General features: G+C 42.5%; 1 protein-coding gene across 2 annotated transcripts in view; it reads left to right on the top strand.

Moving 5' to 3' along the window:
- LOC132476138 (acyl-coenzyme A synthetase ACSM1, mitochondrial) overlaps positions 1-27948 on the top strand; it is a 34925-nt gene extending 6977 nt beyond the window's left edge. The window contains exons 2-13 of one of the 2 annotated variants that reach the window (XM_060077913.1): positions 2883-3093; positions 5610-5817; positions 7364-7504; positions 8289-8448; positions 11074-11153; positions 13403-13526; positions 15714-15794; positions 16338-16439; positions 23484-23611; positions 24697-24796; positions 25852-25971; positions 27689-27948. In XM_060077913.1, coding sequence (XP_059933896.1) covers positions 2883-3093; positions 5610-5817; positions 7364-7504; positions 8289-8448; positions 11074-11153; positions 13403-13526; positions 15714-15794; positions 16338-16439; positions 23484-23611; positions 24697-24796; positions 25852-25971; positions 27689-27775 — 1542 coding nt within the window. In that variant the 3' untranslated portion in view covers positions 27776-27948. The remainder of the gene's footprint in view (positions 1-2882; positions 3094-5609; positions 5818-7363; positions 7505-8288; positions 8449-11073; positions 11154-13402; positions 13527-15713; positions 15795-16337; positions 16440-23483; positions 23612-24696; positions 24797-25851; positions 25972-27688) is intronic. The other variant, XM_060077914.1, reaches the window with a different exon arrangement.

Here is a 27948-nt window from a genome sequence, read left to right as displayed (position 1 = left end):
GAATTCTGGGTTTTTTATCCATTTTGCCAATCTAGTTCTTTTGATTGGGAAATTTCATTCACTTACATTTAAAGTAATTACTGATAAGGATGACTTACTATTGCCATATTGTTAATTGATTCCTTGATGTCACAGCTTTTGTGTCCCTTACTTCATCCCTTACTGCCTTCCTCTGTATTTAGTTGATTTTTTGTAGTGATATGTTTTGATTTTATTTTCGTTTCCTTTTGGGAATATTCTGTAGATAATTTCTTTGTGATTACCATGGGGATTACATATAACATTCCAAATTATAACACTTCATTATAAACTAATAACAACTTACCTTCATTCACATACAAAACCCTACTGTTTTCCAGTTCCCTTGCACCTTCCTTTATTATGTTATAGATTTCACAAACTATATCTTTACATATTGTCTACCCATTAACATAGATTTATAATTATTTTTTATGCTTTTGTGGTTTCCATACAGTGAAAGAATAAAAAGTGAAGTTATGAACCAAAACTATAAAAATATTGCTTTTATATTTGTCTTTTATCTATCTGTATTAAATAACTTTATACTTTTATATTTAAGTTACTTTCTAATGTCCTTTCATTTCAACTTGAACTCCTTTTAGCATTTCTTGTAGGGAAAGTCTAAGGATAATGAACTCCCTCAGTGTTGTTGCTTTTTTTATCTGAGAATGTCCTAATTTCTCCCTCATTTTTAAAAAACTTTTTAATTTATATTGGAGTATAGCTGATTAACAATATTGTGATAATTTCATGTGCACAGTGAAGCAACTCAGCCATACATATTCTCCCTCATTTTTGATGGACAGTTTTGCTAGATATAGAATTTTTGGTTGACAGTTTTTTCTTCCTTATCACTTTAAATATATAATCTCACTGCCTTCTGGTCTTCAATCCACTGCTAATCTTATTAAGAATTTCACCTGATGAGTCACTTTTCTCTTGCTTCTTTTAAGATGCTCTTTTTGTCTTTGTCTTCTGTAGTTTGATTGTAATGTCTCTCTGTGGGTGTCTGGGTTTTCCTACTTGGAGTGCATTGAGCCTCTTGTATTTGTCTCTCCATGCATTTCCTCAAATTTGAGAAGCTTTTAGCCATTATTACTTCAGGTAAGTTCTATGCTCCATTTTCTCTCTTTCTTCTCCTTCTGATATTCCCATAATGTGTATATTGGTCTCTTTGATTGTGCCCCATAAGTTTCTTAGGCTCTGTTCATTTTTCTTCTTGTATTTTTCTTTTTGCTCTTCTGACTCAATAATTTTAGATGACTTGTCTTCAAGTGTACTGATTCTTTCTTCTGCCTACTCAAGTCTGCTGTTGAGTCCCTTTGTGAAGTTTTCAATTCAGTTATTGTATTTCTCAGGTCCAGAATTCCTGTTAGGTTCTTTTTATAATTTGTATCTCTTTGTTGATATTCTCATTTTGTGCATATATTATTTTCCTGATTTGCTTTAGTTCTTTGTGTTTTCCTTTAGCTCTTTCAGTGTATTTAAGACAGTCATTTAAAAATCTTTGTCTAGTAACTGCAGCCTATGTCTCTTTAGGGTCAGTTTCTGGAGATTCATGTTGTTACTTTGAATAGACTGCTTCTCTTTTTCTTTGTAGACCTTGTGATCTCTTGTTAAGAATTGGATATTTTTACAAAATAGCCTCCTCTCTCAGTCTTTGCAGCCTGGCTCCATGCAGGGGAATATCTTCAATAATCTGCTCAGTACAAAGACTTAAGGTCTTCTCTGGCATGTGTCTTTCCTGGTCCTGTGCATGTGCTTTTTTTTTTTTTTTTTTTTTTCTAGTTTTGCCTGCTCTTTCACATTTTAACTTTCTTAAAAGTCTGCTTCTTCTGGGGGACTTAAATGTTCTATTCTTTCTTTGTCTGTAGTCTCTAATCCCTAGGTAACCACAGGTCTACAGTTTCCACACACTGTGACATCTGCCACTGTTTTCAGATACCTCCAATATGCCATCATAACCTTCTGAGCTCCAAGTCAGTCAAGACAGAAACCAGTGCTTAAGGCCGCTTCCAGACAAGCCAGAATGTTGCACACAAGTTTCAATCTTTTTCATCTATCCTAGGGGAGGGGCTGGGAGTTGGGTGGCTTCCTCTGACTACACTGTACCACATCAGAGAGCAGGTGGTGCAAGAATAAGCAAAAACACCACAAAATTTCTTACCATTTTGGTTATGACTTTTTATTGTTTGGGCATTTGTTGGTTGCTGTGGATTTGTGACTCTTTTCTAAATTCCTACAAGACCATCTTAGTCTATTGTTGTTTACTTGATGTTTTTGTGAGGGGAAAAAGGCCCTGGAGCTTCCAAGACTGACTTCTTGCACCTCTTGAGGTACCTTAATTTAAAAAATAATTTCCCCTAATATTCAGGAATTAAATTATCCTCTTTTATTTTGTTGTAATAATAATAACAATAATTTTATTGAGCACCTACTATATGCCAGGCACTGGTATACACACTTGACCTTTTAAAATAATTAATTTGAACTTTACTACATTCTAGGTAGTATTATTATACCCTTTTCATAGATGAGAAAACTGAGGCACAGAGAGTAACCTACTGTCCATGTGGAACTAAGACAGACACATGGAGCATAAAATTTTAAGTCTTCAATAAGTAACATGAAGGCTTTTCATGGTTTTATGTGACTTAAGAGGAGGGGGTTACAGTAGACCAGATGAAGTTGGCTGGATCACACCTCCCCCCAAGTTCTCTTGGCACTATAAATGCTTTAAAATAGGATCTCAGACCTTGAGCTACATTCACAGTGGAATGTGACTGTGGTAGTGGATTGGCCAAATTAGTGACCCTTTCCTTTGAAGCAGGAAATAACATGTAGCATATGATCCTAACCAGGAAGGCAAGAGAGGTCCAAACCCAGCCCTGTGGTGGGTGAATAATCAAGGGGATGAAGTGAAGTGGAGTTTCAGAGAGATGACAGACTTAACCCGTCGTGCAGCCAACGTCTTCACACAGACCTGTGGCCTCCAGGAGGGAGACCATCTAGCCTTGATTCTGCCTCGAGTGCCTGAGTGGTGGCTGGTGACTGTGGGCTGCATCCGAACAGGTCAGTGACCCAAGCAGACATTTGGGCTCCTAGAGCCAGTTTGTCCTGAAATATTAGGTGCTTTCTCTTTCCCCCAATTTTTCTTCTTCACAGTCTTTCTTTTTCTCAGACTCACTCAAATATTATTTTACTCCTTCTCATCCACTCTCTCCCTTGTACTCACACCCTCTCAAACACAATGTTGTAATTCTCTCTCTCTCTCTCAGACACGCAAACACACACACACACACACACACACACACACACACACTTTCTGTTACACGGTCTCAGACATTCTTGTTTTTTTTTATAAGATTCATCAATTGTTAACGTTTTGCCATATTCGAGCCCTCTCTCCCAGTGAGTCATTTAAGAATCAGTTGCAGACACTGTGACACCCAGAAACACCACATAAACACTGGAGCATGCATCTGCTAAGATCCAAGACATTTCCTTTACATAAGCACAGTAGAGTTATCACACAAGAAGTTTAACACTGATGCAATAGAGTTACCTGATATACATCCATAGTCAAAATTCCTCAATTGTCCCAATAATGTCCTTTATAGCATTTATTTGCTTTAAATCAAAACTCCAATGCATTTAGTTGTTATATCTCCTCCATGTCCTTTAATCTAGAATGTTTCTCTACGTTCTACACTGTCTATAGGATGATGACAATTTTGAAGCATCTAAGCCAATTGTTTTGCAGAAGGCCCATCAAAATTTGTATTTCTGACTCCTTCTTCATGATTATCTTCAGGTTAGACATTTTTAGCCCAGGTACTAGAAGGGCAATATTGTGTCTTCCTTGGTGCATCACACTGGGCATATATAAAGTTGGTTTGCCCTACTATCATTGATATTGTTTTATCACTTTAGAAAGGTAGTATCCACCTTTGTAAGGGTTCCTTTTCCTTTTGTAGTTAGTAAGTAATCTGTCATGTAATATTTATGGGACTGTGTGAATATCCTGTTCCCCAACTGTCTTTCACCTTATGGTTTGAGAATCCACTGATGATTCTTGACTGAATTGAATATTTTAATGGTGGTCTTTTATTAGTATTTTCTATTTATATCATTCCCTCTACATTTATTAGTTGGCATTCTTCTATAGAGATTTTCCTTTCCCTTTTAATTGCTTATCTATGCATTAATCTATATAATCAGTATGGAACTCATGGATTCATTTTTTGCGATACGCAGGCCTCTCACTGTTGTGGCCTCTCCCGTTGCAGAGCGCAGGCTCCAGACGCGCAGGCTCAGCAGCCATGGCTCAAGGGCCATGGCTCAAGGGCCCAGCTGCTCCGCGGCATGTGGGATCCTCCTGGATCAGGGCACGAACCCGTGTCCCCTGCATCAGCAGGCAGACTCTCAACCACTGTGCCAATAGGGAAGCCCCGTGGATTCTTTTTTGAATCACTTCAGTTGTTGTATAATGCATGCTCACACAACAATATGTCGTGCTCCTGCTCACATATTCTCTGTCTCATGTTTTCTCACAAATAGTTGATTAATCCATCAAAATCAAGAATTAACAGCAGTGGCTGAGGGAGTATAGAGAAGCTATGCCATCTGTATAGTGAAGAGATGGTCCATGAGAAACCCAAGACATGAGTTGAGACCTCTGGGATAAGAAGAATTAAAGAGGAGTAGAAGCAAAAGACAGAAATTCCAAGAATGGTCACAGCACGTGGAAATGCTTAGAGTCAGGAGTAGCCTATACGAAGAATGGTCATCTTGAAATAGAGAATAGAGTTGTGCGAGAGAAAGATATAGAGTGAGCAGTGCCCTCAAAGTCAGGATGGGGAGTGCGGTGTTTCTCTGGAGAGAGGGCCCAGGTGTTAGTGAAGAGAAGAAATGTGGAGAGGAAAATGTCAGTGCTCTGTGGAACTAAGCGGGCTAATAATACGGAAGGTGGGTAGTTGGAAGATTCAGGACAGGGCATTCTGGTGGAGAAATTAGAATACAATAGGGGCACACAAAGACTTGAGCTAATTGTTGGTGATGGAAGATGGAAGAAAAAGTAGAAAAGCTCAGAGGACATTGTAATTAACTTTGGGTATGATGAACGAAGGAAAGAGAGGAAATGCAAGATGACACAAGGAATGATGACAAGAGATGACAAGAGATTCACGATGACAGAAAAGGAAGTAGAGGAGAAAAATGGGGGCAGGGAGGCAGTGTCAGGGACACTGTCCTACTTGTATCTTTCCCAGATCCTGTGTAAATTTGTATAAAGAAGGACTCACCTGTCTACTGGCTGGATCCATTTAGAGTAGAAATTATTAGGGCAGGCTTTTCAAATTTTAATGTGCATAGAAGTCCCTTGGAGATCTTGTTAAAATGCAGGCTCTGATTCAGTAAATTTGGGGTGGGGTGTGAGATTCTGTGTCCTAGGCAGTGTTGATGCTGTGGACCATCCTTTGCATGCCAAGAAGTTAGGGGATTTCTATGCATATAAACCAGGTCTGACAGCCAAGGTTGTGAGGCTGTGAAAGAGATACCAGAATAAGCCGTTTCTTTCTCATCCCTAGGGATCGTCTTCATGCCAGGGACCACCCAGATGAAGGCCAAGGACATTCTCTACCGACTACAAGTGTCTAAAGCCAAGGGCATCGTCACCACAGATACCCTTGCCCCAGAGGTGGATTCTGTCGCTTCTGAGTGTCCTGCTCTGAAAACCAAGCTCCTGGTGTCTGACCACAGCCGTAAAGGGTGGCTGGACTTCCGATCACTGATTAAGTGAGTTTCTGGTCTGATGAATGTGCTTTCTGAGGAATGGCAGGAGAAAGCCACTCACTGTCAAGTGCTGGTAGAGAAGAAGCCAGTGGGAGGAAGCTCACCAGGTCTGAGCTTCTCTTCACAGCTGTGTCACTGATTTGCCGTGCAACCTTGGGCTAGTTCCTTCTCCTCTCTTGGCTGCAGTTGTTTTATGTATAAAATGAGGAAATTGAACTCCTATGGCTCTCTCACTAAAATATAATCATCCCCGTGCAAAGGAGTTGTGTAAAGTCAGAGGGTTATTGTGTTGCATTTTCCTTGTAGGTGGGGAATCTGAATATTATTTTTATGTAAATAATTAGCAATTAAAGAAGTTGAACAAAAGGTTAAGATGAATTTTTAAGGTGAAACTTGAGACTGAGAAGAAAATGACAGGCAGCTTTGGGAGCAAACACTTTCCATGTCCCGGGGGTGGGTGTCGAAAGGGACACCTTGAAGGAAAAGTTAGGGAAGTGCTGAAGGTAAGAAAGACCCCTCCACCTCCAAAACTCTGATTCTGCAAGCCTTCAGGCATTTTTCATATCACACACAAACCATGCTGGATTTGTTTTCTTGAAGTACTTCCACAGTGTTTAAAGCTCTTTACTTCAACCCCCAAGGGCAAATATTACAGTGAAATCACATCTTATGCTAGATTCTGAAGTCAGAGAATTAGATTAAAAGAGCTTAAACAAAGAATACTCATTAAAACTCGCCTCAATTGTCCAGACTCAGTATGGTCTCATTTCTCCACAAGAGCCAGTGCTCCCTCCAGCACTGGGATTACGTGCAGCCTCTCTGACTGAGTACTATAGGAAGCTTGCATTTACAATTGTAATAGGCCCAAGAAAGAGACTCTCAGCCAAGGAGAAGCTCCCCAAGGACCAAGCAGACGGAGGGAGCTACGAATTCTACCTTCTACCTGTAGCTCATGCTAGGGCAGAGGTACATATATATATTCCTTACACTCTCATTCTCCCTAGCTTTCTCTTTCCCACCCCTCAACACCAAGTTTATGAGGTTACATTCTCGTGAAGCTAGTCTGTGTAAAATACAGGGTTAGCAGTGTGAGTAAAAGCATAGTATATGGATCACACTATCTGAGTTTGAATCCTGGCTCTGCAACTTGCTGGCTATATGTCTTCAGGTTAGTTTCTTAACTTCTCTGAGCCTCAGTTTCCTCATCTACAAAATGGGCATAAAAGCAGTACTTACCTTTTAGGGTTGCTCTGAAGATAGAATGAGTTCTTATTTGTAAATCATTTACAGCATTGTCTGGAATCATTGGCAATACTATTTCAATGTTTATTAAATTAAAAATAATACATCATATTTTCCCCACTTTTTAAAATGAAGAAATCTCAGTCCACCTATCCAAGTCACCCATAAACTTTGTTTGGTGCCTAATACTGGGAGTTGCAAACCCCAGTTTTCTGACTCCAAGCCTCATATTGTTTCTTTTGCTTCGCCAGAGGATGGAAAAGCAGGAAACATGACTTCTGTCCTTTTGTGTTGAATCCCTTTGCAGGTCAGAATCCCCAGTTCACACCTGTATTAAGTCAAAGACCCTGGACCCAATGGCCATCTTCTTCACCAGTGGGACGACAGGCCTCCCCAAGATGGCAAAGCACAGCCATGGACTTGCTTTGCGATCCTTCTTCCCTTCATGGTAGGAGAGAGGGCACCAGCTTAGGAGCTGGGCCACAGATCTGGGGTGAAGTGTGTATGTATATGTGTATGTGCTGGGAAAAGAACTCCTGGTGGAATTGACCCCATGCTGTTTATCCTTTCTGCTCTCTTTGGTTCAGACTTCTAGGGTGTGAGAAGTATAGACTATGTATGAGTGTTTGCTGACAGAGGCATCTGAATGACAAAGGAGGCACATTTGGGTCCTGCCTGAGCACCTTCACAGGAGGCATGGAGGAGATGTGGGTGGAAACAGCAGGCATCCTGCAAATCACACAAATGACAAGCCCCTGTGTCCCTGTCAGTAGTTCCACGGTTTGGTGGGGAAAGATAAAATGCTCCAGCAATGTAACCTTACGTGACAGGTCCTCTCCTCTCCTTGATTGTGGACAAATTCGGCATAGAGTTTCCCAGTCATGAACTGTTAGGGAAAATAATACCTGGAACTAAGCCACACCAGGCCACTGCCCTAACCTGGAACAAACATAGAGGCTGAAGCTGGGTTAACCATTTAATCAGTTTTAAACCAAACTCTTCTCCCTTCTCCCCGTCCCCCAACTAGTAATATTCAAACCAGACCATGTTCTATATACTTTGTACCTTATTAACCAGACCAGGGGGACAGAGAAAGCTTTTTGTAGATAGCTGGTATCTGTGCTAGTGATAACAACTGAGTAGCAAAATCCTGGAGGAATGGGGGTGGAGAGAAGGGAAGGATAGTATAGTAGTCAGAATAGTATCTGAGGCTAACTGTATTTTGGAGTTAGCAGGAAATTACTGCAGCTGAAGACGTCTGATGTCCTCTGGTGCCTGGCAGACACAGGCTGGATTCTCGCTGTCGTAGGGTCCCTGCTTGAACCATGGACAGCGGGGTCTACAGTCTTTGTCCATCATCTGCCCCAGTTTGACCCCAAGGTCATTGTACAGGTAAGAAGACGAGCCTTTTGATATCAACATACTCCCAGAAGAAACTCATTTCCAGTTCAAATGCTGGACCCAACTGAGAAAATACTTTATTTAGCAAAGAATCCTCTTAGCATAATATAACCCTGGCTCTGGGTTTCTCAACATGTGAAGCACTGAATCAATCATTGTATCAGAATTACATCAAGATGTAACTTTGAAGAAAACACATATTCCAAACCTTTCCCTAGACCTATGGATCAGACTTTGTGGACCTGGGAACCAGAATATAGATTTTGAGAAATGAAAGCAAACAGAACAAGCTCAGGTCTCCTGATCCTGGATCCTGGCTCTACCAGGGCCAGGTAGCTGGTGTGTGAATGTTGTATTTGTGTGGCCACTCAATTTAATGATGTATTTAGAAACAAAGGCGTTGGAATATGACAGATCTAATTTCATATCCCATGATTGACATTTATTGGTGGTTTACTTACCACTCTGAGCTTCAGTCTCCTTATCTGTAAAATGAGAGTCTTAATGGTTACTATCTCCACAAAATTGTTGGTAATATTAATGAGATGACATAGGAAAGGTGTGTAAAGTGCTTAGCCCTGAAACTAGCACAGAGAGAACACTCAGTAAGTGGTAGCAGTTGCTGTTATGCATACACCATGGAAATAACAGGTCACCTGCGTGAACTCCTTCAACATATTTCTCTTCACTTAAAAATTGTCTTTGTCGGGCTTCCCTGGTGGCTCAGTGGTTGAGAGTCGACCTGCCGATGCAGGGGACACGGGTTCGTGCCCCAGTCCAGGAAGATCTCAAATGCCGCGCAGCGGCTGGGCCCTTGAGCCATGGTCGCTAAGCCTGCGAGTCCGGAGCCTGTGCTCCGCAACGGGAGAGGCCACAACAGTGAGAGATCCGCGTACAGCAAAAAAAAAAAAAAAAAAAAAAAAAAAAAAAAAAAAAAAAATTGTCTGTGTGTCTCCACTCACTCCCCTGCTTTCTGTCTCAGAGGCAGACCTGCCCCTTCACCTCTCAGTGTCCAACTCCCTCCCGACACCTGCGGCCGATCCTGCTCTTTTCCCTGCCCTTCTGTTTGGAGCCCCTCTCTATTAATCTTTAACTCATTAAACCTTTTCTGCTGTATTTTCAATCTCTCACTTTTCATTGACTCGACTCCCTCAGTCCATAAACGTATTCAAAGCTCCTCCTCCTAAGGACACCTGCCCTTCACCCTGGTACACCTCGGACCAGCCCCGCCTCTCCTCCCTTAAGGTCAGATTGCTCCACAGAACATTCTCCACTTGCTACAGCTACCGCCTCTTCCCCAGCTCAGCCCTGAGCGCTGTAGTCACCCAAGGCTCTGCCCTCAACTTTCCCTCCCCTCTGAGCAGCTTCCTTTACTTCCATTTCTCCAGCAGGTACATCCACTCAGGTGGCTCTCAAAACTGTCCAGTCTTCTCTCTCCAGGCTAGTTCCCCCTGTTTTTCTACTGGTTGGTTAAGTTCATCTGATCATCCCTCCAACACCTGAAACTGTACCTCTCACTTCTCATTCCCTGCCCCTATGTCAATATCTGCCTCTCCATCATTATTTTCTGCCTGCATCCTGCCAGTCTCTGAGGCATAGAACTGCACAAACCACAATGAATCCACCTCTCTCCTTCCCCCACCAGGTCTAATTCTCCTTCCCCTACAAGGGGTGTCCCCAAACTCTCAGTGTATTTTAAGCTTGAATTATTTCAAAGAATTGAGTCTACAAATTTACCCCAAACCCTGCATTTGAAAGTTTAATTGTTTAATTGACTTTACAATTATTATTTTCATGAATTTTTAAAAATAAACTTTTTAAATTACTTGGTTTCAGTCTCTCCTATTGAAGATGGGAGATAGTGACGAAAATGAAAAATGTTACATTAAAAATTTACTATTCAAATTCACAAAACAAAACTTTCCCTTCATTCCCTCCCTACGCATCCTCTCAACTTAGACTTTCTTGTGTTGTGCCAATATTATCTGACACATGCCATGTACGGAATTCATGCTCAATTTAGGTATACTGAAAGAATTAACAGATGAATAAATGGCCTCTTCTAGAGAAGAGGTCAGAGTTAAAATGCTAATAACAAACCTATGTTTTAAATCTTTTTTTTTTTTTTTTTTGCGGTACGCGGGCCTCTCACTGTTGTGGCCTCTCCTGTTGCGGAGCACAGGCTCCGGGTGCGCAGGCTCAGCGGCCATGGCTCACGGGCCCAGCCGCTCCACGGCATGTGGGATCCTCCCGGACCAGGGCTCGAACCCGTGTCGCCGGCATCGGCAGGCGGACTCTCAACCACTGCGCCACCAGGGAAGCCCCTATGTTTTAAATCTTTTTTTTTTTTTTTTTGCGGTATGCGGGCCTCTCACTGTTGTGGCCTCCCCCGTTGCGGAGCACAGGCTCCGGACGCGCAGGCTCCGGACGCGCAGGCTCAGCGGCCATGGCTCACGGGCCCAGCCGCTCCGCGGCATATGGGATCCTCCCAGACCGGGGCACGAACCCGTGTCCCCTGCATCGGCAGGCGGACTCTCAACCACTGCGCCACCAGGGAAGCCCCTATGTTTTAAATCTTAATTTTAAAAATAATTTTTTTCTCTCCTAACTCTCTAGACTTTATTCAAATACCCTATTACCCACTGCCTTGCTGCGACCTCTGTGTTTCGAATGATTCTGCAGCAGAATTTCACCAGGTATGGTAGAAGTGGCTGTGGTTGGTAACAGGAATCTTTGGGTAGGATTTTAAGTAATCTGATGCACTGTGGTCTGACTGATTTTAGTTATGGTTCTTTGAGGATACTGTGTGTGTGGGGGGGTAAATATTGGTGGTGATATTTAGCAGCTAGTCTAATTGGTTCTTTAAACAGGATTCAGAGAACCAAATGAAACACTCAGTGAGCCTTGCATCATTGTGGGGTTTTTTTAATAAACATTTTTGTTGTGAAATAAACATACAAAAAGCTGTATAAGGTATACATTTACAGATTAGTGAATTGTTGAAAATAAAACAGCTATGTAACTGCTCACCGAAGGCACAAAAATAGAACATGGCCAGTGGCCCCAGAGACCTCCTCATGCCTCTCCATCTCCACTAAAGGAATCCACTATCTTGGCTTTTATGGTGTTCATTTCCTTATTTTCCCTCATAGTTTACATAGGAAATATCCCGAAACAAATTACTCTACTTTACTTGCTTTTGAACTTCATGTAATCATACATTATTCCATAATATCTGGCTTCTTTTTTCAACATTATGTTTCTAAGAAGTGTCCGTGTTGTTAAATAATGCTGGAGTTAATTTTCATTGCTGTATAACATTACACTTTATGAAAGTAGTACATTTTTAATCAGTTCTATTATTGGGCATTTGGGTAGTTTTCAGTTTGGGACTATTGATGATTAATGCTGCATTGAATTTTTGAACATGTACATAAATATGTAAACACACATTGCTGTAGATCTTCTCTGGGAGAGGAATTGCTTGGTCACACTGACATTGCACCCTACTACCTTATTTTCCAAAGTATTGAACCAAGGTATGCTCCCCCTAGCAGGGTTGGAGAATTCCCATTGTTCCACATCTTTGGCAATATTTGTTTTTGTCAAAGTTTTAATTTTTGCCAATCTGATGGGTATGTAGTATCACACTGTAATTTTGATTTTGCATTTCCCCATGTTTGTGGATTAATTTTTAGCTCACCTGAACTCTGCTCTTTGAATCTTATGGTTGTTTATGTATCTTTTAGTGACTCTGAAATTGAAATGGCTACTTCAAAATCAGAGCTAACATGTTTTAGACATATAAGACTTAAAATATCAAGGAGTTCAATTTATGAAGATAACTGAAATACAGCTTGATTTTATTCATGAACCCTCAATCTGACAGAATTATGTTTCCAACTGTATATCAAAGCTCATATTACAGCTACTTGTTGCAACATTCTTGAGATGGTAGATAAACCCCATAAAAATTCAACCAGGGCATGAATATTGACTCTATTGGAGACTCTGCCCATTTTATGTACTTTGGATAAAGCTCAAGAAGAATGAGGAACATACCCTCAATGAAGCCAGCCCTCCTGTCCGTCACTACAGGCTCTGTATATATGAGGAGAGGGTGAAAAGGGATTCTGCCACCTCCCTCACCCCTACGAGCTGGCTCAGCTCAGCCCCGTGCAAGGTGGTACTAAGACCCCAATCACTTCTACCCATTTCCTTCAGGGAATCCATCATTATTTTGTGATGGTTTTTGTATTACTTACGGAAATCTTCATGGGGAAAATAGATGAGAGGATTTACATCACACAACGTACCTAGCAAACTACTGCAAATGTTCACAGCAGACTCTTCTGTTCTCTCCCAAATTCCTACTCTCAGGGCTGTTACCTGTGATCCTTCTTCTCTTTACTTACATGAACCCTGGTCTTCCTTGATGTCCCGAGCAATTCATTTCCAACCCCTAATTTGCATTCTCCAGCCAGAAACACAAAAGGCCTTCAGTTCACATAAGCCCACTCTTCCCAGAAGGCGGTAGAGTTCTATTACCATCCTAGCATATCCTTGGGGTCTTATCCCTCAGCCCTTATGGTTTATAAAAATAACCCTCTTAGCCACATAGAATGCTTAGAATGTGTTCCAAGCACACTTTTTTCCCTCTTGTTACATCAACATCCATATTCAATCCTGACCTCCCTGATTTAACCCATTAGCCTCACCACCACCACCACCACCTACCCCTGCCAGATGAGTTAACAGTTACCAACAGGAAATGACTTCCACTTGGACTTGACCATCAGTAAAATGCCCAGAAGGCAAGTAAGGAAGCGAAGAAGCAGAAGGATGAACGATCCAGATGACAATGCTCTGCGCTCTCCCTGGGCCTGGGGCAGAGCGCCCAAGCCCAGTCTGCGGGGGCTCTGTTGACACCTTGCCTTCCCCTCAGCCTCAGGTTCCCCACCCTGGAGCACTGCTGTACTGGTGGGGAGGCCCTGCTGCCCGAGGAGCAAGAGCTGTGGAGAAGACAGACAGGCATTCTGCTCTACCAGGCCTACGGACAGTCAGAAACGGTAGGTGAATGGTCCCTGTTGGCCAGTCAGGATGTGCTCGTCCACTGAGCCCAGCAGATGAGCTGAATCCTGCTATGAGTGTGTGCAGAGGCCCCACTGTGCACACAGCATTGCTCAAAGCCAAGGGGAGGCTCCAGAGCTCTAGGCTCATTTGTCCCAAATAAATTTGCAGAAAAGACAATTGCAGCTCATCAACTTGTCAAAAGACCAATGTGCTGAAAAGTATTGGACAAACTTAGTAAGGGGTCTAAGGACATGGTGCCACTGTACTTGTGATAATTAGTTTAAGGGAACCCAGGAGGGGTACTGGCATAGAAGGCACTCTCCGGGAACATGGAAGCCACCACTGCAAGTCCTGTCCACTTCACCGTCCCTTCCTAGGCAGCAACCACAGGAGCAGGCAGGAGCTAGCCCCGAAAGTTCACTAGTTCATTTCTGGGTGTTTATGAGGAGAGCACACAGCTTTGATTGTGAGACACTAGCAGGAGGAGAGATCTTCTATATACACGCCACACACACACACACACACACACACACACACACACACACACACACACACAGTGTGATCCCAAAGAGGATCACTGACCAGTCAGGTGGGCAGGGCATTCAAAGTATAACACATGACTTGAATCTGAAGGACTTTATGCATGATAGTGTGGGCAGGTATTTACTTCTAACACATTTTCAATGCATTTCCGATGCTGGGCAGAGCCACTTTCCCCTACTTCCCTATCATCCCTTTAGCTGACAGAGGGATGACTGTCATCTCAGGGCCTGTAGCAAAATAGCTGTTTTAGTCCCAATTGACATACTTTTCTGACATTACTTTGCAACAATAAATAGTCAGTTACTGGGTCTGCTTCCGGGCTTGAGAAATGTTAAGACTCTAGGTCTCTCCTTGCTGGTTCACACTTTGCATTCAGACAGGGAGGGTGAGGTTAGAACTACATGCTACACCCATGACACTAGTCCCTTTGCATCAACTATTCATAACAACAGAATACTCCCCGATACCCGCATGGTGCTTTATTTCTCCAAACATTTTCACACCTATCCACTCATCTCTGCAACATTTTCCACGTGCCTGGAGTGTGAGCAGTGACATTGCAGAGGGGAAAGTACTTCCTCTCTCAGGAGCTCAGACCCCAGTTCAGATCTCAGCCTTGCCAGTTATAGGCTTCAAGACTATCAGCATATCACTGAATCTTGCAGAGTCTAGCTTCCCCATCTCCAAAATGGAAATATAATGCCAATCTTGCCAGGTTATGATAAGGTAAATGAAAGAAAGTATACAAAACTCTGGGCACAGTGTCCAACCCCTATTGCAGTTACGGTTGTCACTGTTGTTTTTAGGTAGGTATTGTGTTTAGATGCTGGGGGCGCAGAGACGGATGGGACAATCTCTATTCTCTGAATGCTCATTATCCACTGAGGGAAACAGACAAGCAGCAATACGAGTGTGGGGAAAAATACCACAGAAAGAGAATCTCCCAACTTCCTTTTATTAGGGACTGAAAGATAGCTAGTAGTAGTTGTTTATTGAATACTTGGTGTGTACCTGGCACACACTCACAAGCACTCTAAGGGATAATGTTATAATTACCCCCCTTTGACAGAGGAGGAGATCAAGGGGGATTACTTGGTACATAGCTAGTGAGTGGTGGAGTCAGGATTCAAACCTTGGTCTCTCTGTGTGTAAAGCGCTTAACTTTAGGAAGAATGATAATTTCGAGAACCATAAAGAAGGAATAAGGTTCATCAGGAAGACACAGGGTGTAGGGGAACAACGTGAACAATCTGAATAATCTCAGCACAGCTCTGAGAAGCAGTTGAGGCAGCTACAAGTAAATGGTTGTTAAATATACTCATGGCCCTCCTCGCGAAATGGACACATGTCTGGCATACAGTGGGCACTCCACACCCTACATTACATGCCCACAGCCCTGGGCTCCCTCCTCTGCTTCTTCTTGGCCTCTCCCACTGGACTCTGTAGCCCCAGCACCGGGCTCAGGCCCAGTCCAGGTCAGGTGCAGTGAATGTCTGCTGACTAGAGTGGGGTCAATGCCTTCTAGCTTCTCCATGAGGGCTCTTTGCACAGCATCAAATGACATCTGTGAGCAAGGATGCTGTGTTTTTGTGATCAGCCTGGACGCTTTGCCAACCCCCGTTCTCTTCTTTTGTGAACAGGGAATAAGTTGTGGCACTCTCCGGGAGATGAAGATCAAGCCGGGTTCCATGGGGAAGGCCATCCCACCCTACGACATTCAGGTCTGGTGGTAAAGACATTGGCAGAGAGCAGTTAGTGCTCAGCTAGGGTTGGACCATTGTGTGACACGAGGTGACAGAACAAGTCTTGCCTCCTGGTTGCCCTTCCTCTTCTCCGCCTACTTTTCCTCCAGTTTCCTGGGGAGGTTTCAGTTGAGACCTGCAATGTCCTGGGCATGAGTGCAGCTTGCCAGGACAGCCAGAGGCCTCATGCACCGAGCCTGGAAAAGAGTATTTGCAGTAGCACAGGCGGCTCTCTCCACTGCTGGTACTTTTAGTTTTTCCTGATCCGTGTTTTCTATCTTGAAGACACATTTGTGATGTCTATATATGCATGAAACACATAGACCCATGGCTTGGGTTTCACCATTTGCTGATTTCAAAGACTTTTGACAGTTTTATTCTATTTTCTGACAGGGCTCCTCTACCACAACCCCCTCCCCCAATAACCCCCACTGTGTCACATGAATGAGCCAGGCAGTGTCTGGGTGGGGCCGGAGTGTTGGGGGTCCCTGCAGGGTGGGGTTCACAGATCTCTTGCTCCAGATCATTGATGACAAGGGCAACATCCTGCCGCCCCACACTGAAGGAAACATTGGCATCAGGATCAAGCCCACCAGGCCCATAGGCGTCTTCATGTACTATGAGGTAAGGACACACCATCTGCCCCCGTGCGGCCCAAGAATCCTTGCGGGAGCTGTGTAGGTGATAAGGGATAGGACTCAACTCTGCATCCTGAGACTTCTTCCTTCTTCCTTTATTCACTCCAAGTCAATGAAACCTGTTCTAATTAATCTCAAAGCTCATAGTGTGTTCGCACATCCCTTTCTGTCATAAGCCATCTGGCACTTACGGGCTGACTGATGGGGTAGAAAACAGCCTGGCTTCAGAACCACCAGACTTGGGGTCCAGTGATTTCTTGTGGTTAAGAATGCTGGCTTTGACTGGGTTCACATCATACCACCCCACTTACCAACAGGGTGCAAACAAATCTATTAATCTCGCTGAGCCTCCAGGGGGGCTATTATCCCCACTTTAAAGAGGAAGGAACTGAAGATTGGAAGCTTTACATGTCTTTCCCATGTCAAATAAATGGCAGGCTAGGATTCAAAGTGGTGTGTTTTGGACCCCAAATTCTAAATGAGAAATCCAGGGACTACAGAAACCTACAATAGAGTATAAAGAAACCTGCTGTAACTCTTCATCAGACAAACCCTAGCTAGCAGTGGCCACTAAGAGGAAATCCTCAGCTTCCAAGATGGACTGTAGAAGGGTAGACAGACCCTGAAATTGACCTCAGACTCCATCTCCTTTCTACAAAGTCACAGCCACTGGTGTCAGTGTTGTGCTCACACTATGGTCTTGGGTGGGTGGGTGGGGTCCAGTCCCTCTGTGGTACTATTGTCCAGAAGCAATCATGCAAGCATTAGCCTTAATTCTCAGTAGCACAGTTTAAAGGTTGGATAAAAGGGAAAATGAACACAGAGTAACAGGTGTATAGATCAGCAGTTCTTAATACTGCCTGCACGTTAGAATCATTTTGGGGCTTCTTTTTTTTTAAATACTTGGATCCAACCACAGAGACTCTGGTTAAATTGAACTGGCATGGTCCAAAGCCATGACTGAAAAAAAAATGTACATAACATATTTTATTTTGCAAAGATGTCTTCACATATGGCCACACTGATTTCTTTCATTTCACATGTTCTCATGGCAATGAGACATGTCACTCTTCCATTGAGATTTGTTGGCTTATATTCTGTTCTTTTATTTTCTTTTTATTGAGGCATATATGTATATATGATATAAAATTTACCCTTATCACCATTCCTGAGCATACAATTCAGTAACATTGAGTAAAATTTACAATATTGCACAACCATCACCACTATGCATCTGCAGAATATTTTCACCATCCCCAGAAGAAATTCTGTTCCCATTAAACAATAGCTGCCTAGTCCCCATCTCCCCAGCATTTGCTAACCTCTAATGGTATTTTTTGTCTTTAAGAACTTGCCTATTTTAGTTACCTCATATAAGTGGAATCATACAACATTTGCCCTTTTGTGTCTGGCTTATTTCACTTAGCACAATGTTTTCAAGGTTCATCCATGTTTTAGCAAACTGTCATCTTCTGAGACTGAATAACATTCCATTGTATGTATATACCAAGTGTTGATGGACATTTGGGTTGTTTCCACCTTTTGGCCTTTGTGAATAATGCTGCTATGAACACTGATTGTGCAAGTAACTATTTGGGTCTCTGCTTTCCCCTCTTTTATTTATATACCCAGAAATGGAATTGCTAGATCATATGGTAATTCTGTTTAACTTTTTGAGGAATTGCCATACATGTTTTCCACATGCACAAGGGTTTTTATTTCCTCATATCCTTACATACACTTGCTATTTTCAGTTTATTTTTAATAATGGCCATTCTAATGGGTTTGAAGTGGTTACTCATTGTGGTTTTGATTGACATTTCTTTAATGACTAGCATCTTTTCATGTTCTTATTGGCCATTTTTATATCTTCGGAGAACTGTCTATTCAAGTTCTTTGCCCATTTTTTATTGGGTTGTTCATTTTTCTGTTGTTGTTTCTAAGTTGTAAGAGTTCTTTATGTAGGCTGGATATTAATACCTTATCAGATATGCAAATTATATGCTTTGCAAATATTTTCTCCCATTCAGTGGGTTGTCTTTTCACTTTCTTGATAGTATCCTATGACATACAAAGTTTTTAAATTTGGTGAAGAACATTTTATCTATTCAATATTTTTCTTTTATTTCCTATGCTTTTGGTGTCATATTCAATAAATCATTGTGAAATCCAAGGCAAGATTTTCCTCTGTGTTTTCTTCCAAGAGTTTCATAAGCTCAGCTCTTACATTTAAGTTTTTGATCCATTTTGAATTAATTTTTGTGTATGATATAAGGTAACTTCATTCTTTTGCATGTGGACATCCAAGGTTCCAAGCACCATTTGTTAAAAAGACTGTCTTTCCCACTGAATGGTCTTGGCACCGTTGCCTAAAATCAATTGACAGTATATGTGAGGGTTACTTTTTGGGTTCTCTATGCTATTCCAGTGGTCTGTATGTCTCTTTTTATGAATGTATCACATTGTTTTGATTGCTATAGCTTTGAAGTAAGTTTCTGAAATCAGGAGTGTAAGTCCTCCAACTTTTCTCCTTTCTAAAGGTTGTGTTTGCACTTTGGGATCCCTTGAGATTTTATGTGAATTTTCGGATGGGTTTTTCTATGTCTGCAAAAAACACCATTGAAATTTTGATAGGGATTGCACTGAATCTGTAGATAATGTTGGGCAGCATTGTCACCTTAATATTGTCTCAAATCAATGAATATGGGATGCTTTTCCATTTATTTATGTCTTCTTTCTCTTTTTCAGCAGTGATTTTTAATCTTCAGTGTACAAGTCTTTCACCTTCTATACTAAATTTATCCTTAGTATTGTATTCTTATTGATGTTTTCTTAATTTCCTCTTTGGATTGTTAATTGTTAAAATATAGAACTGCACCTTAAATTTTGTGCATCGATTTTCTTTTCTATAACTTTGCTGAATTCCTTTATGAGCTCTAACAATTTGTGTGTGTGAGAGAAAGTTTTTTAGGGTTTTGTACATGTAAGATCATGTTATCTGTGAACAGATCTAGTTTTAATTCTGTTTCATTTTGGTGCCTCATTTCTTTTTCTTGCCTAATTGATCTTAGTAAACTTCCAATACTTTGCTGAGTAGAAATGGTGAGATCAGGCTCTCCTGTCTTGTTCCTGATCTTAAGAGAAAATCTTTCAGTCTTTTACCAGTGAGAATGATGTTAGCTATGCTTTTTAAAAAATATATGGCCTTTGTCATGTTGAGGATGTTTCCTTCTATTCCTAGTTTATTAAATAAACTGAGTGTTTTTATTGTGAAAGGGTACTGAACTTTGTTAAATGCTTTCTCTGCATCAATTGAACAGGTAGGTGGTCCCCCAGCCCCCAGTTTCATTCTAGTAGCATGGTTTATTACACTGATTGATTTTCATATGTTGAACCAGGAATAAATCCCAGTTAGACATGGTATATAATCCTTTTAATATGTTGCTGCATTCTGTTTGCTAGCCTTTTGCTGAGAATTTTGCCCCAATTATTCATAAGGGTCTGTAGTGTTCTTTTTTTTTTTTTTTTTTTTGCGGTAGGCGGGCCTCTCACTGTTGTAGCCTTTCCCATTGCGGAGCACAGGCTCCGGACACGCAGGGTCAGAGGCCATGGCTCACGGGCCTGGCCGCTCCATGGCAAGTGGGATCTTCCCGGACCGGGGCACGAACCCGTGTCCCCTGCATCGGCAGGCAGACTCTCGACCACAGCGCCACCAGGGAAGGCGTCAGCTAATGTTTTGACAGAGATTTTCTTGAGTGCCAAGAGGTCAAACAAACAAAAATACCAATAACAACAAAAGGGAGAGAACAACCAATGTACAAGTTAGGTCTGTGCTGGGGTACTCCTTCACCACTTAGCTAGGCTTGCTCTGAGCCGAGAGATCAGTCTGAGGTGAAAGCTTAAGGTCTTCTCAGGACTCTTGTGAGCACATGTCTTGCTCAGGTATGTGCATGGTTTTCTAAATACCGCCATGTGCACAGCTGTCTTGAATATCCTAATTTCTCAAAAGAATCTCACCCCAGCTTCTCCTCCAGACCTTGATGATCTATTGTATATCTCCACCAATAATTTCTTACCTCAGGCATCTTTTACTTTTGTGGTCTTCCAGGTAGCTTCTATGAACAGTGCCTATTGCTCTTCCCACTTATATTCTGAGTTACACGAACTGGGTGCCTTGCACCAGTCCTCCAATTATCACGAGATAGGTTACAACAGGTGTGCACAATAATTTGCAAATGAGATCTTCTCTCTCTGTTGGAGAAGGGGGACTGGAAACTGGGCTGCCATCTGCTCAAGACTAAAACTGCCATGTAGGAGAAAGGCTGGAGCAAGGGTGAATAAAGTGTCACAAAACTTTTCTGCCATTTTGAAGATGGCTTTTTCTTGATTGGGTATTTATAAGGTTGTTTTAAGCCTTTGACTCTTTCCCAGATGTTGTACATAGTCAATTCAACTTCTTGTACTTTTTTGTGGTTTTTGGGGGGAAATGAGACCTTAAGTCTTCCTCATATGCCATGTTTTTTTGACATCACCCACCAGTAGCACTTTTTAAAAGTAGTCAAGGTGAAGAACTCACTTTGGTGCCTCTGTAGACTCTGACCCTCTCTGTGTGGTAGATGTGATACTATTCTCCTACCGTTCAGGAGCTCTTCAATGGTTCTGAGAACCTACTTCCAAGAAGTTCAGGTCCAGAGAGACAAAGGAATTCCTTCCCTGGGTGTGGGAGTCCCATCTGCAAGGTTCCAATCTTTGACCCTACCTCAGATGATTGACATCAAGAAATTTCATTTCCTTCAGAGAAGACCTGTCCACAGGGACGTGTCAGGTCAACTGTATCACAGTACACTGAGATGGACAGCAGTTCAAATGGTACATGAATTGGCGGTGGGACTTTTTCTGTACCCTTTGATGTGGTGTCTCCTAAATTTCAGTCATTCAAGTCCACATCAACTATTTTTTGCCATATCCATGCACCATCTATATTATTAATTACATTATTTTTCACTTTAAATCAAATTATTCCTTTAAAGCATTTGTTTAAAAAAGAATTTGATCTGGTATCTCAAGTGGAAAACAGTATCTCTTGCCAGAAACAGGAGGCAATTATAACCATAACTATAATACACACAAAACATTTTCTTAAATTCTAGCTAACTTCTATTTTCACTAAAAGTCCTGAAATGGTATAATAACTCTAAATGGAAAATTACCTTTAAAACTGTCTAAAAATAAAAAATTAAAGGCAAAAAATGCTCTGAAACGGAAACTTATCTTACTCTTGGTAGTTCCAGAGCTTTTAAAAATATGTCCGAGAATCTCAATATAACCAATTGGACGGGACTCTAAAAAAGGATGCAATTTAATGTTTAAAGATTTTTTTCCTGAAACCTCTTAAAATTATTCCATGTTCCAGAAGAAGAAAAATCCCAACACAGTGCTTAGTGGTCACATGCATAGGCTGTAAATTCAAACGCCAACCCTCCCACTGCCCAGCTGAGTGACTTTGAGGGAGTTATTGTGCCTCCTTGAACATCAGTTTCCTCTTCTGTAAAATGGGCTAAAAAATGCCAGCCTCACACAAATCTGTAAGGTTCACAGCAGCTTTATGCATAATAGTTAAAAATGAAACTACGCAGGTGCCGTTCAGTGGGTGAATGGTTGATGTGTGTCTCATCCGAAACGTGAGATACTGTTCAGCAATAAATATGATCAAACTATTGATGAACACATTAGTGTGGATGGACCCCCAGAGAATGATACTGAGTTTAAAAAAAGAGCCACTCTCAAAGGTTATATACTATATAATTCCATTTATGTGACATTATTAAAATGACAAAATTATAAAAATGGAGAATAGGTTAGTCATTGCCAAGGGGTTAGTTATGGGAAGGGAGGAGGAAGAAGGGAGAGGAGAGAGGTGGATGTGGATATAAAAGCAACGTGAGAGATCCTGTTGATGATGGGACTGTTCTGTACCTTGATGGTGGTGGAAGATACATGGACTTACACATGTGATAAAATGGCATAGAACAAGATACACTCACACGCACATATGAGTACAAGTAAAAAACTGGGGAAACCTGATTAGGATTGGTGGATGGTATCAATGTCAATATGCTGGTTATGATATTGAGCTATATTTTTGCAAGATGTTATTATTGGGAGAAACTAGGTAAAGGGTACATGAGGTCTCTCTGTATTATTTCTTATAACTGCATGCAAATATACAATTATCTTAAAAGTTTAATGAAGAATACCAGCTTCATAGGCTTTCTGTGAGGCTCAAATGAGGTAATATTTTGGGAAGAAAATTCATTCAGCAAACATTTATTGACCCTTCCCATCTGTCCAGCCCCTGTGTAAATGCAGAGCTTATAACAGTGAAGAAAAGAGAGTTATGCTCTAGCGGAAATTTTATTTTACTGGAGTGGCACACAAAAGTGAGCTGTTATGTTTAAAAATTGTTCTGGAGACATCCCTGGTAGTGCAGTGGTTGAGAGTCCTCCTGCCAATCAGTTCAAACCCTGGTACAGGAAGATCCCTCATGCCGCGGAGCAGCTAAGCCTGTGTCCCACAACTACTGAGCCTGCACTCTAGAGCCCGTAAGCCACAACTACTGAGCCCACGTGCCGCAACTACTGAAGCTCGCACACCTAGAGCCCGTGCTCCGCAACAAGAGAAGCTGCTGCAATGAGAAGCCCGCGCACCGCAATGAAGAGTAGCCCCGCTCGCCGCAACTAGAGAAAGCCCGCGTGCAGCAACGAAGACCCAACACAGCCAAAAATAAATAAATAAATGAATGAAATGAAAAAAATTGTTCTTAAAATTGGTAGAACATTGTTCACTAATTGACCAGTAGCATGCATTGAGTGCTTGCATGTAATGAAAGTAGACTCAGAGAGATTCTAAAAATTTCCCAGGTGCCAGGTAGAGCTAGAAGCGGGATTCAAACCCAGATCCGAGCCCATTGCTGTAGCTCATCATCTCTAAACTCACTGTTTTTGACACAGGAGTGTTGTTCTCTTTGCAGAGTAACCCAGTGAAGACAGCCGAAGTGGAGTGTGGGGACTTTTACAACAGTGGGGACAGAGCGACTATTGATGCAGAGGGCTACTTCTGGTTCCTGGGGAGGGCCGATGATGTCATCAATGCCTCCGGGTAGGTGTGGCTGATGCTGAGCAGAAGGTACCACCCTCACGAGCCTGGTGGGAGGTAGCATGCCCAGACATTCCTTCATGCCTTGGTGAGGGACTCTCAGCCTAACTCTGAACCAAAGTAAGACATCATGCAAGTTAAAGGCACTGGGAAGGAAAACTTTACTTTGGTCCCTATTTGTTGAGGGACCTTATTCTGTGTGCCCCTCTGATGAACCACATGTCACAGAAACACATAACAACACAACAATAATAAAATTCACCTTTATGGAATACGTACTATGTGACCGTACTCTCTGTAGAGCTTTATATGACCACCTCCCAATGCTGTAAGGTAGATGTGATTATGCCCATTTTATATTATTTTAATTTTTTTTGGTGGGGGAGGGGGTGGGTGTAGACCTGACAGTGCGTGGCATGCAGGATCTTAGTTCCCCGACCGGGGATTGAACCCGTGCTCCCTACAGTGGGAGCACGTAGCCCTAACCACTGGGCCCCCAGGGAATTCCCATGATTACGCCCATTTTACATGAGGAAATGGAGTCGGTGACCAGTGAAAAACGTTGCCTGAAGTTTCAAAGACAGTACAGGGTACAGGCCAGATTTGAATGAAGGCGGTCTGACTCCAAGTCTGTTGTTCCTAACTCTTACATGATTTATAAAGAACAAAAATGACACGTTACACTAGAATAATAAGTTTTCTTGGGAATTTCAGGAAAATTGAGTTTGTTGTTTTTAATTTCTAAAACAAATGTTGATATAGTGAGGAACAGGGTGTAAAATCTGTACAAATGTTTAAGCTAAGGAGTTTTCATGCCAGGGGAAGCTGCTTGAGCTTGAGCCAAGCCCCAGAGCTCTGGGAGGATGAAGCATTCACCTCCTCTCTCACCTGGGGAGCACCTGAGCCTTGTATTTCTTAGCATGGAACGTTCAGGACTTCACATTTCAGTCCCATTACACAGGGCTCTGGCGCCCCGTGACAGATACCCTCCGTGCCAAGGGAAGATGTGTCTCTCCCAAAGATGCGATCTGAGGGCCTGGGTCACCGTCGCCCGGGAATTGGCTCAGAAGGAACCATTGGTCCTGCAGGTACCGCATTGGGCCGGCAGAAGTGGAGAACGCCCTGGCAGAGCACCCAGCGGTGGCTGAGTCCGCTGTGGTGAGCAGCCCGGACCCGATTCGAGGGGAGGTGAGGGTCGGGACGTGGAGGTCATCGTGGCTGGGTGTGGGGCTGGGAGGGCAGGTGAGGGGAACACTTCCAGGCCATACCTACCCAGCCTTGGACCTAGGGTGAAGGGAGGGCATGCTTGGTGTGCATGTGACTTACACGATGTGGTCAGCAGGGGGCACTGTGGCCTCATCTGTGACTGAAACGATGCTGATTGTGAATGCTGCTGCTGCTGCCATCTAGTAGTTAATCAGCTCTTATGGGTGTCAGCTCATTTATCCCTCACAGAACACAATGAATTAAGGACTCTTCTTATACCTTTTTGCAGAGAAGGAAACAGAGGCATAAAGAGGTTAAATAGCTTGCCTGGATGACAAGCTAATAAGTGGTGGGAAATTGAGCACTCTGGCTCCAGAGCAGGCATCCTTGATTCAACAAGTGTTTACTGAACACGTTCTATGTACAATCCCTGTGTAGTTAGATGAGGACATAAATAATAATAGGAAACTAATAAATTACCAACATTTATTAAATGCCCTCAAGGTCTTAACTATTATTAAATGACCACAGAACTCTGCCTACAATAATAGTGAAAATGGTGATGATAACAATGATAGGAATACAAATACGTTTAAACTGGCTTCACGTTTTATGTGTATTATCTCATGGATTCTTTACATAAACCTGATGAGGAATGAACCTGTCCTCTCCCCATTTCGCAGAGGAGATCGAGATTAAGATAGGTTAAGTAATGTTCCAAGGCAAAGAGTGGAAATTGGAAGTATTGGGATTTGAACCTGGGATTTCCAAAGGCTCTACTGTCAGTTTGTTTTCCCATTAATTTAGTAAGCATTTACTCTTTATTTTTAAATTTTTATTTATTTATTTATTGGCCACGCAGTGTAGCATGGCATGCGGGATCTTAGTTCCCTGTCTAGGGATGGAACCCGCGGCCCCTGTGGTGGGAGCGTGGAGTCTTAACCACTGGACCTCCAGGGAAGTCCCAAGCATTTACTCCTTAAACTATAATTTGGTTGTTACTTGCTCTGAGCCTCCACTCTGGTTCTTCACTGCAGGTAGTGAAGGCTTTCATTGTCCTGACCCCAAACTTCCTGTCGCATGATCGAGACCAGCTCACCAAGGAGCTGCAACAGCATGTGAAGTCAGTGACAGCCCCGTACAAGTACCCAAGGAAGGTGAGTGAGAGCAGATGGTTGGGGTCTGGTCCCTGTGAGTGGTTCTGGGGGCTCCACCGCCTCAAGTCTCATACAGTGTCTGGGGTGAAGCCTAAGTAGCCAAGAGCACTAATATTTTTCTCTGCAGAAGAAGCATTTCAGCTTAGGGGTGTGAGGGAGCCCACTGAATCGGATGGAACCTCGATCCCGTGTCAGAAACTCATCCATTGCTGGAGTGTCAACCTAAAGAAAAATATCAGACAACTGCCCAAAGATATCCAAGAAGGTTATTTATAATCTTTCAAAATTTGAAAAAGACACCCAAACCAGCAACTTCCAAACTATTAAAAAACATTATTTGTCATGAGAAATACATTCTATATTGCAACCCAATACACATATACATACATAACAAAAAAGAACAAAATGATATTACCCTAACAACGTGTAATACATTCTGATATTTTTTGTTCAACTTCATTTGTTTTAAATGCTGTGCACAGCCTATAAAACTGTGCAGCAATAGAGAAATGATGAAATTACTCATGGAATTTAATATTATTCTGTAATTTAAACTGATGATGCAGATTTTTAACATAAAATATCACAATAATATATTATTGAGATAAAAAAGCAGGCTAAGAAATAACGTACGTAGTGCTATCTGATATGTTTAAAAACAAGTTAAGGGCCTCCCTGGTGGCGCAAGTGGTTGAGAGTCCGCCTGCCGATGCAGGGGATACGGGTTCGTGCCCCGATCTGGGAGGATCCCATGTGCCGCGGAGCGGCTGGGCCCGTGGGCCATGGCCGCTGGGCCTGCGCATCCGGAGCCTGTGCTCCGCAACGGGAGAGGCCACAGCAGTGAGAGGCCCACATACCGCAAAAAGAAAAAAAAAAAAAAAAAAAACAAGTTAAAATTTCCTTCTTTTGTAGTAATACTTTGCTGCATTGTGTGAATGTTTACAATCAGTACATATTATAAAGCTATATAGCTAACGTTTATTGAGCATTTACTGTGTGTACCAGGCCCTGGACTCAAGGCTTTACATGCATTATTATTTCATTTAATCCTCTCCACAACCTGAGATAATCATCCCAGTCTACAGAGAGGAAACGGAGGCTTAGAGACTCAAAGTAAATTGCCTGAGATTACAGTAAATAGAAGCTGGATTCAACCCCATGTGTATCTGACAACAGAGTTCATGCTGCTAACATTAGGCTCTGATGCTTTATCGAGAGTAGAAGAGAGGATGCGTACCAGTCAGGAAGGGCTACATGTTACTGTGGGTAACAAACAGTCCCAAAGTTGCAGTGGATTATAACAAGGACGGTGGCTTTCTTGCTCACGCCACTTGTCCACCATAGCTTTCCCGGAGCCTTTGCTCCACATCCGCTCATCCTGGGACCAGGATAAAGGAGCAGCCACCACGTAGGTACCTCCCAGAGAACTAGAAGAGATGGACAGAGGGGGTGGCCTGTCTCACTGACTCCCAAGTTTTCTGTTAGAGGTGGCACACTTCACTCCTACTCATATTTCACTGGTCAAAGTACATCAAAGGGCTGCATCCAACTTCAGGAGGTCAGAGGAGAATCTGACATAAATGGTGGACCCCATTAAGGCCCCCACATGGCGCCAGCCTGTCTGGGGGACTGTGAGAGGGCAAAGGAGGAGAGCTGAGGGTTGATAGAAAATGACGGCGTGACTTGGTCAGAATGTGTTTGCTTTATCCTCAACCAGGTGGAGTTTGTCTCAGAGCTGCCCAAAACCATCACTGGCAAGATAAAAAGAAGTGAACTCCGGAAGAAGGAGTTTGGTCAGATGTAATTGGCAATAAACTCAGAAACCACTGTGTGATGTTGGCCAAATGCCTGGCGGCCTCAGTTTCCTCACGATGGTGAGGGTGAGGAGAGGAACGCTGAGAGGGTTGACTTGAAAGAGAGCCAGGAGTGTCAACATTCCAGCATTTTTGTTCTTTTAAATTAATATCAATCACTATC

The sequence above is a fragment of the Mesoplodon densirostris genome, chromosome 16 (genome assembly GCF_025265405.1).
Source record: "Mesoplodon densirostris isolate mMesDen1 chromosome 16, mMesDen1 primary haplotype, whole genome shotgun sequence".
Taxonomy (NCBI): Eukaryota; Metazoa; Chordata; class Mammalia; order Artiodactyla; family Ziphiidae; genus Mesoplodon; species Mesoplodon densirostris.
Note: the sequence above shows the minus strand (reverse complement) of the source record. Positions and strands in the feature narration are given on the sequence as shown.